At 42.8% G+C, this 9,591-nt stretch overlaps 1 protein-coding gene across 1 annotated transcript; it reads right to left on the bottom strand.

The window, feature by feature from the left end:
• Positions 1-4,739: 4,739 nt before the first annotated feature.
• CCDC71L (coiled-coil domain containing 71 like) lies at positions 4,740-9,038 on the bottom strand. Its single transcript, XM_045494469.1, has one exon. The coding sequence runs from the start codon at positions 8,932-8,934 to the stop codon at positions 8,224-8,226; it is 711 nt and encodes a 236-aa protein (XP_045350425.1). The 5' UTR covers positions 8,935-9,038; the 3' UTR covers positions 4,740-8,223.
• Between the last annotated feature and the right edge of the window lie 553 nt (positions 9,039-9,591).

Genomic DNA, 9,591 nt, shown 5'->3' with positions numbered 1-9,591 from the left:
ATATCTTGTGATGGTTAATTTCATGTTTCAACTTGACTAAGCCACAGGGTGCCCAGCTATTTGGTTAAACATTATTTCTAGTGAGTCTGTGCTGACATTTCTGGGTACAATTAACATCTGAATCAGTAGACTAAGCAAAACAGATTGTCCTCCCAAACACTGGGGGGCCTCATCTAATCTATTGAAGACCTGAATAGAACAAAAGGCAGCATAAGACAGAATCCACTCTCTCTGACTGTCTTCAAGTTGGGATATTGGTCGTCCTCTGCCTTCAGACTCAGACTTGGAATAGAACATACATCATAAGCTCTCCTGATTCTTAGACTTTTGGACTCTGCCTGGAACTAAACCACTGGGTCTCCTGGATCTGCCCTTCTCAGCCTCCGTAATCCTGTAAACCAATTCCTATTGATACTGAGTCTCTGGAGAACCCTAACTAATACACATATGTAACCTCATCCATTATGTCTGTCTGCCCTCAGATCCAGTTCCTGGACTTCTTTTACAGACTGTGTTTCCTGGGTTCCTTGCCAACTGGCTTCCAGAGTGGTTTGACCAATGGAGGCTTGACTGGAGAAAGGGAGGAAGGTATAAGCTCAGATATTTTTCTCTCTCCCACTCCATTTTCTAGCAGTGATTTTATCTCCTCAGAGATTCTAGCTCCTTTCCCAGCAGCCTCTTCTTCCATGTTCTCAGTTCCTGCTAGGCATGGTTCTGAGTTTCTCCAGCCCTGGGGGTGGAAACAGCTTTCTGATGATACTAATTCCTGATTGCTTCACAATCCTCTGTGTGGCTTCTGGGATGTCCCATCATGCGTGTAACTGTTTAAAATACCTATAGTGACTCATTGGCTGGCTGGACCTGACTAAAACAGTATAAAGACAGGAATTCAGTAATATATCGAAGGTAAGGAAAGAGAAGACAGGTGGCTTAAATGACCTATACGTTATCTTCACATAGGAAGTTAGTAGACGGTGCTTAAAATTGATAAATCAATAAGAAGCAGTATAGTATATTATTTATATTTATGAAGATAAACAACAAAAGAATGAAAACCTGGAACAGTTAAAAGTGTTGCCTCAAATAATGGAGACAGTAAAGAGACCTGTGGTTGCCAGGGACTCAGGGGGGAAGAGAGAGATGAATAATAGATGAAGCACAGGGAATTTTTATAGCAGTGAAACTATCTTGTAAGACAGTGAAATGCTTGGAATCATGACATTGTGCATTTGTCAAAACTCACAAAACTGCACAACACACTGAATGCTAAGGTAAACTTTGGACTTTAGTTAATAATAGTCTTCATATTGGCTCATCAGTTGTAACAAATGCACTGCTCTACTGCAAGATGTTTACAATAGGGGAAACTATGTGTTGGGGGCGGGGAGGGAGGGCAGGAGGGAGAACAGGGGAACTCTCTGTACTTTCCAGTCCTTTTTTCTGTAAACCTAAAACTGCTTTAAAAAATAAACTCCCTTAATGAAAGGAAGGAAGGAAGGGAGGAGGGGGAGGAGGGAGGGAAAGAGGGAGGAAGGGAGCTATCTAAAAGCCATGGAGGAAACTTATATGTGTATTACTACGTGAAGGAAGCCAATCAGAAAAAGCCATATGCTTTATGATTCCAACTATAATGACATTTGAAAAAAACAAAACTACGGAGATGGTAAAAAGACCAGTGGTTGTCAGGGTTTAGGGGGAGAGAGGAAGTGGTGATAGGTGGAGCACAGGGCATTTTTAGGGTGGTGTAACTATTCTGTATGATATCGTGATGGGAGATACATGCCGTTATGTATTTGTCAAAACATGTGAAACTATACAACACAAAGAGTAAACCCTAATGTTAATGATAATGTGTCAACCAATAGTGGCTTATCCATCAGTGATAATAAATGTACCCACATTAATGCAAGGTAGTAATATCTATAGAAACTGGTGGGGGTGGGGAAGCTCTGTATTTTCTGTGCAATTTATCTCTAAACCTAAAACCGTCCTTAAAAAAATAGCCTGTTTTAAAAAACTCTGACTTAAAAAAAAAAAGTGTTGCCTCTAGGGGAGAGGTGTTTGTGGGTAAAAGAGAGCCTTTTGTTTTTTATTGCAAGTCATTATCTGCAATTTAGATGTTGTGGTTTTTTTTTTTAACCATTTGTATACAATACTTGGAGTGAAAATTTTCAATTAAAAAAAAAAAAAATCTGTTTACTTGCCAGAATAGCTAAAATGAAAAAGACCAAAAATAGCAAGTGTTGCCAAGCCTATGAAGTACTCAGAACTCGCAGGCACTACTATAGAAAAAAGTTCATGTAAATTGGTATAACCACTTTGGAAAACTGTTTGGAGGTATCTTACCAAAGCTGATCATTTGGATGACATGGGACCCAGCAAATTCACTCCTAGATAAACACTATTTTAAAAAATGTTCACCACAGGACATGTCCTATAATGTTCACGGAAGTTTTATTCATAATTGCCCTAGGCTAGAATCTACCTAAATGCCCATCAAGAGTTGCAGAAACATTGTAAACTATTCACACAATGGAATTCTATTACACCAATGAGAATAAAGGATTTATAACTACATACAATAACATGAATACCACAAACATAATTTTGAGTGAAAGAAGCAAGGTATACGACACATAATTCCATTTCTATAAAGTCTAAAAACAGGCAAAAGTTATTTATGCTGTAAAAAGTCAGAATAATTGCTATCCTGAAGGGGAGATAGACAGTGGCTAAAAGAGGCATATGGGGTCCTCTGGGGTACTGGTAATTTTTTTAATGAGTGCTGATTCCACAAGTATGTTGAATTGATGCAATTTCATCAAGCTGTGCTCATAATACTTTTAATAAATTTATGTCCTTTTAAATGTATGCTATGCTTCAATAATCTTACTTAATCTGAGTGCAGACCTCTAAATCATACCCTTTTTCCTCTACTCATCTACTAAACATTTAAAGAATACGTACTTGAAAAAATCCTAGAAGAGAGAAACGTATATACATTTTACATAGTCAATTTCAGTACTTGGAAGAATCTCAAAGTTAACATTTCTATGAATACCTTCAAAAGCAAGCGAAGTTCAGTTTTGAGACCACTAGAATATTTACTAAAACTTGCTTGGGAGCCATACTGTCTCGTGTTGTTATGAGCACTGCTTTCCAGTTGGGCTCTGGATATGTTCATGTAATAAATTACAGTTTAGGGTGACATTTACCAAGACAAGTGAGTGCTGACGGTGAGAAGTCATTGCTCTTGCCGAATCTGCAATCAGGCTCAGTTTTGAGCTTCTTACCACTGGATAACGTCCATCCAGGGAAATTCTTTTTGTGTTAATTTCAGCTACTGCAACTTTGGCTTGCTCACCAACTTAGAATAGATTGTTATTCCTTGTGGGGGGCGGGGGAGGGGTGGTATCAGAGCTAAATTACAGGCATTAGACCCAAAATCCAAAGATGAGTGTGTCAATGCTCCAAATGTGAGGATATCTTCTCCTTTTGGTAATAACTTTCTGCTATTTCAAATCTAACTACTGCACTCATTTGTTTCAACACAGGAAGTACAAAGCTCACACAAATTGCTTCTAATTTAGTTTTGTACATGTAAATTCACATGGCTTTGAAGCAAACCTTACTGAGCTTACTTGAAGTGAAAACTTAGTGTTGAAATTTGGCAAGTTCTTGATCAGTAACTTTTATTACTTTTATAGATTCTCAGATAGTTTAATATCCCTAACAGCATATTTTAAATATCTTTCAGAGAAATGATAAAAAGACCCCAAAATTTCTAAGGAAGTCTAGAAAACCTCCAACAGTGAAAACTACCTAATAAATCAACTTAATCTAACCTCCTGCTGTCTGTCTTCAATTTAATTCACCCACAAATTACCTTCTCATCATTTGTCTTTTGCCTTTCCCAGACCACACTCTATTTTCAGGATGCTAAACTCCCAAAGGACCACTCAGCATATACACTTATTCTCAGTACATATGCCTCCAATTAATAGCATTTATTAAGCATTTCGTATGTGTTCACCCATTAACGCCCTTTTTAATCCTTTCAATAGCCCAATAGTTTCTTTTACTAACCGCATTTGATTCTTGAGGAAGCTAAAGCACAGAGTTTCTGTAACTTACCTAAAGTTCGGATGGTTCCAAGTGGCAAAGCTTTAATGCCATCCCAGGCAATGTGATCCACAGCTACTACACTGCTGCCTCCAATTATTGATAGGAACTCAGATACGAAGACATATTCAGGCCACATAATACTATGAATCCTGCCCTTCCTAGCACTGCACTTCTACCCTCTAGACTGTAATGAAAATTCGGGCTTTACTTCTGTAGAACAGCCTTTACTGCTGCTACTCATATAGAGCACGCTTACTTTCTTTTACAATATAAAAAAACGTGAGTGTGAGACCTTCTATCGCCACCCCAAGGGGGTTGGGGTCAGGAGTCAAAGTGAATTCTGATGCATTTTTAAAGTCTTTATTAAGCTGGCAAACTGGGTAATGGTTTGGGCTTGGGCATGAGCACTGTCTCAGAGATTCACTAGATCATCAGAGTTGATACTGATATACTGTTGACTCCCCAAATAGCATAAAACACATATCTCAAGACTTCCTGGATTCTGAAGTTCACAAAAGAAGTCAAAACTTCTCACATCGCCTTCCAATTCACATGCAAACATAAAATCCCATTTCAAAAACTCCCCAACATCATTAGAAAAGCCAGACACTGTATATTCTCTAAAATTTATTTACAGTTAATAAATTAAAAAGAAAAGTACAACCAGATTGTAAATCTTAATCATATGCGCACATCAAACTGTCCAAGAAAACAATTCAGTTCCATTACAAACAATTGCCTTCTAATGCACTTAAGACATAACAGTCTTATCAAAAAATATTTTAAACACAGCAATAAAGTAAATATTATGTATATATGTCCATTAAAAACACCAATTTAAAGAGTGCTGTGGCAATCCTTGAAACAACAAAAAAATTTTGAGTTCAAAATTGGTCACGTTTTTTTGTATCCAAATATTTTTAATGCATTTTTATTGAATAGTTTTCAGGAAGATAGTACTATTGCTTGCACACAGCAAATCAATACGTGTCAGCCACCAGCTTAAATTACACTTGTCCAATCAGGTACTCAAACTTGGACAAAATAAATACACACCACCACAGCGACACTTTGCACTAACAACAATGAAGTTTGCCCTCAACAATCGTAACATTACTGAGTTCCGTAAGGAAAAATAAGTTGCTGGTTGACAAGTTGAAGGGGGATAAAAATGACATCAGGAATTCAAAAGGTTATTTCAGGTGCCGGTCACCACATTTAGGCACTCAAGCATAGCAAGGTGATAAACTTCCTCCTTAACTTCCCCCTTTACTTGTGCCATATGAGATATAAAGGTAAGAGAATGAATAAAGATTATGGGATTTCTTTCAAAAAACTATGTACAAGCTAAGCACAGACTCACTTTAGAAGACAGTAAATGAATGCCTCATCAAAAAGGCCACCGTGCCAAGTTCCTTTTCACATTCTGCCCAAAAGTATCCATAAAATACTTTCATTTTCCTATTAATATACGAATCAACTATATTAGTTGTTTCTTCACATTGTATAAGTTGTAAAACAACCAACTTCAGCAAGGTTTTGCTAAAGACAACTTGGCAAAAATAAAGATTTTTTTACATCTTGTTTTGCAAACTAGAAACGGCAAGATTTTTTAAGAGACCAGGTAAATAACATTAAATTTAGGATGGGCAATCAGATCCAAACTGAAATCAGATAGCCCGGATAACCCAAAGCATTAACGCAAGTTCAAGTGCACTAAAGTAACAAGGCATAGGAAGAAAAAAAAATAAGATTCTCAGTTAAGTTTAAATAAACGCATGGTGTCAATGGTTATGTTTCAATTTTGTGCTGAGCAAAGTTATCCTCCCAGCTACATCTAATTTCAAAATCCTCTGGGAAGCTATCTAGATAAGCAATATGTTGAAATTACATTCTAATATGGCCATTGGATTTATTTTTTAATTAATATAAAATTATATACAATAGTGAAGTGGTACAAATACGTATTTTTTCCTCAGGTGCTAATTAGCTAAAAAAGGTAATTTGGGGGGGGGGGAAGAAAACCCTATGTATTTGAAATACAATTGGCAATGGAAGCTAATAACCAAAAGAATATATATAAGCTTCCTATCACACAAATATAATTTAACACTCTCCATCTTCTAAGTAATTATTCACTTTTATTTACTCATGTGACAGTATTTGTAGCAACACATTATCATTGAGTAGTGAATAAAAGAATATGAGGCTTACTGGGTAACTGGCATAAAGTCATATATATATAGATATATCTTTTTTTTCCTTTTTTTCTTTTTTACAAAACAAGAACACTGAAATTAAAGTCACAAAACTCCTACTATGAACTATTAAACTTGAAAAATTCATTTCAGAAAGCTATGCCATTTGAATTCTAAAAACACAAGAGTCAAAATTGCAACTCTCATTATTCCCCTAAGAAGCTGCCAAGCAGAGAGAAACCTTAATATTGAAGATTTCATAGGTCATGATCCAGCCTGGTATGGATGGTTCCATGGCAGAATACTCAAATTTGAAATAATAGTGGTACAAAATCACTACTTGACCCTTTAGATATTGCAGTAAAATCTGGCTGCGGCACCACTGGCTAAAAACCATTAAGTCTTGCTGCCACCAATGACCGAAGGCACTTGGATAATCAAGAATTCCACACTGGGCCATAGGATATAAACACTATTATAAAAGTGTAAAAGAAGGGTCAGTACTCTTGTGGCTCGCCTGTTTGATTCCTGTGGTCTTCGGCTGTCAAACAAAAGACCAATAACTGCAAACATAATTATGAATGGAAACGAGATAATAAAGGAAACTCGTGAAGCAAAACAGTTAACTAATTGTCATGATGTTTATAAGAGTGACTGATAGTCATCTGGACATTTCTGTTACCCAACAACAACAAAAACAAGGGAGGAAAAGCTATTTTGCCCAAAGTTAACTTCAACCAGTTATCTGATACCAAGAAATGCCTCCACCCCTCTAGATCATTAATACTTCTGAGAATTCCAATGGGTATTCTGTTTGGCATTTTGGTCACCGCGCATACGCATACTCATCTTTCCTACGCGATTTCCATTTTAAAATAAATTATCCTTGAAATATTCCCAGATCTGTATGTTAGACTAGTACAAGGAGGCCAAATCATTTCCAATCGGATTCCATCCATCTCTTTAACCAACACCAGTTCTTTGTAATTCACTCATTCTTTTTTATCACAAGCCATGTGGTTTCAATGCACTTTAATTTTATTCACTTAAAAAGAATTTCACAAGTCAACTTTTCCTAAACAAAACTTCATGAGTTTCTGCCATTTCCTTTAAGAGCTCAGTAAATATAAACATTAAATTTCAATATAAAATCTTTAGAAACACCTTAAAAATGTTTAAACAGTTGAACTTTGCATCTCTTTGTTTGTAATCACTGAGCCCATGAAATTCAAAGCCATACAAATCCCTACATTATTAACAGTCATACGCTTGAATTTCTTAGAAAATATCCTTGGTCAAAGCTTTGGAATCCAGTTAAAATTCGGAAACGAGTGGGATTCAGAATACCCTGAGCACAAACTAGTGCAACACCTTTCAACACATATTCGATCTTTCGTCCAGAACGAGGGGTGGCAGTCAAAAAAGAAAAAGTGGGGCGGGGGGAGCGGGGAGGTGGATGAACAGCAAGTAAATTCTAGCTTTATTACACAAGCACGAAACCAAATTCCTTTGGAAAAAAAGAATGACTTCTTCGGAGGGCTTCCAGACCAGTGAGGTAGAGTCCAAAAGGGAGAAAACGGATCTGCCCCTATAGTCCTGGAGACGTCTCAATCTGGGGTTAGGAAGAAAGGGGGCCACCCTTGCGGGTCCAGCTGTCTCCTCCCTCCGCAGACCCGGTACTGGGAGGCAGCAGAGGGCACACCTGCCCCGGAGTCCCAGACGGCGGCGCCGCATCCCGGGGGCGCGGGCCGGGACCATCCGGTGCTTCTTCGCCCGTAAAGTGCACTAGGGAACGCGGTCCCGGCCGGATCTGTAAACACTCGACTGTCACTTGTTCATCCCTCCAGGCAGAAGCCGTCCCGGGGCGGAGGGGGCCGAGTCTCGCGGAGGGGGCCGAGTCTCACGCCCGGGGCACCGGGAAGCGGCGGAGCCTCACCACGGGTTCCAGGTTCACTCGCAGGACTTGGCGCGCCCGGCGCCGCGCCGCCGCCAGGCTGCGCTCGCCCCACACGTCGCCGCCGACGCGGATGGTGGGGAAGGTGGTCAGCGTCGGGGTGGCCGCCCTCCAGATCTCCTCCAGGGTGCGGCCCCCGAAGCAGGGCCCGGGGGCCGCGGGCTTGGGGGAGCGGCTGTCCTCGGGGGCCGGCGGCAGCGGGGGCGGCGGCGGCGGCGGGGGCGGCGGGGGCTTCCTCCGGCGGACGGCGGCCGCCCGGGCTCCGCGGCGCCTCCTCCTGGCCGCCGGCCGGCGCGTCTGGCCGCGGGCGACGGGGGGCGGCGGGGGGTCGGGGACCAGGGCCCGGCAGGAGGAGTAGCCATAGACGTCCTTGCTGCGCAGGATGTGCGGGGAGAACTGGTGCTTGAGGCTGCAGAGGAAGCTCCAGAGCTCCGCGTCCGAGCTCATGAACTCCGTGCTGCGGGGCATGAACAGCTTGAAGGCGTCGCCCAGCGCCTTGGTGCTGTCGGCCAGCGACAGTTGCGACCGCGAGTACACCACCTTCTCCTCCCGCGCCTCCAGCTCGGCCCCTCCTCCGGCCCGAAAGCCGCCGCCCCGGGCGGCCGGGGCCGGGGCCGCCGGGGGCCGGCGCCGCCGCCTCTTCACGCTGCGCCGCATCGGAGGCCGCTCGGGGCCGCCCGCGCTCGCCGGCTCTCGCCGCCGCCGCCGCCGCCCCCGCCCGCGTCCAGGTCCGCGGCGGCGGCCGCTGCTGGCGCCTCCGGGCCGGCGCGTCTCTCGCTACTTTTCTCGCCTCGGCCGCCGCCCCTCCCCCTCCGAGGGCGGAAGACGCGGGTGAATATCCTGCCGCCCGGTACAAGATGGCGGCCGGCGCCCACCCCTGGGCTTTGTCATTGGACGGCGCCTCGCCCCCTGGTTTCTTTCTTCTCCTCTCTAGCCTCCTTTCGCCCTCTGCCTTTCTTTAAATGCGCCCGCCTCAGGCCCCTCCCACCACAGCCCCGACTCCACCCATTGGGTGCTCTCAGAAGAGGGGCGGGGACTAATGGGGGAGAGGCCAGTTCCTGGAAGATGGTGCTGGGGTGGGTGATGGTGGTGGCCCTTGAACGCCAGTCAACAGTTGGGTGGGTATATGGAGAGGCTGCCATGTCTTCGGTAAGGGGTGGACTTCATATCCACCTTGGGGAGGGACCCTTTCAGAGTGAGTGGGTGCATTTGTGGATTGAGCTGGGAGATCTAGCAGTCTGCATAACAAAGGGAGACCTGCCCAAAGGCTGCCTCTCCTATCATAGCAAGAGGATTGGGGGGTAAGTCTAGAGG

This window comes from Leopardus geoffroyi, chromosome A2 (genome assembly GCF_018350155.1).
Source record: "Leopardus geoffroyi isolate Oge1 chromosome A2, O.geoffroyi_Oge1_pat1.0, whole genome shotgun sequence".
In the NCBI taxonomy this organism is placed as follows: domain Eukaryota; kingdom Metazoa; phylum Chordata; class Mammalia; order Carnivora; family Felidae; genus Leopardus; species Leopardus geoffroyi.
This window is presented reverse-complemented; position numbering and strand designations above follow the sequence as displayed.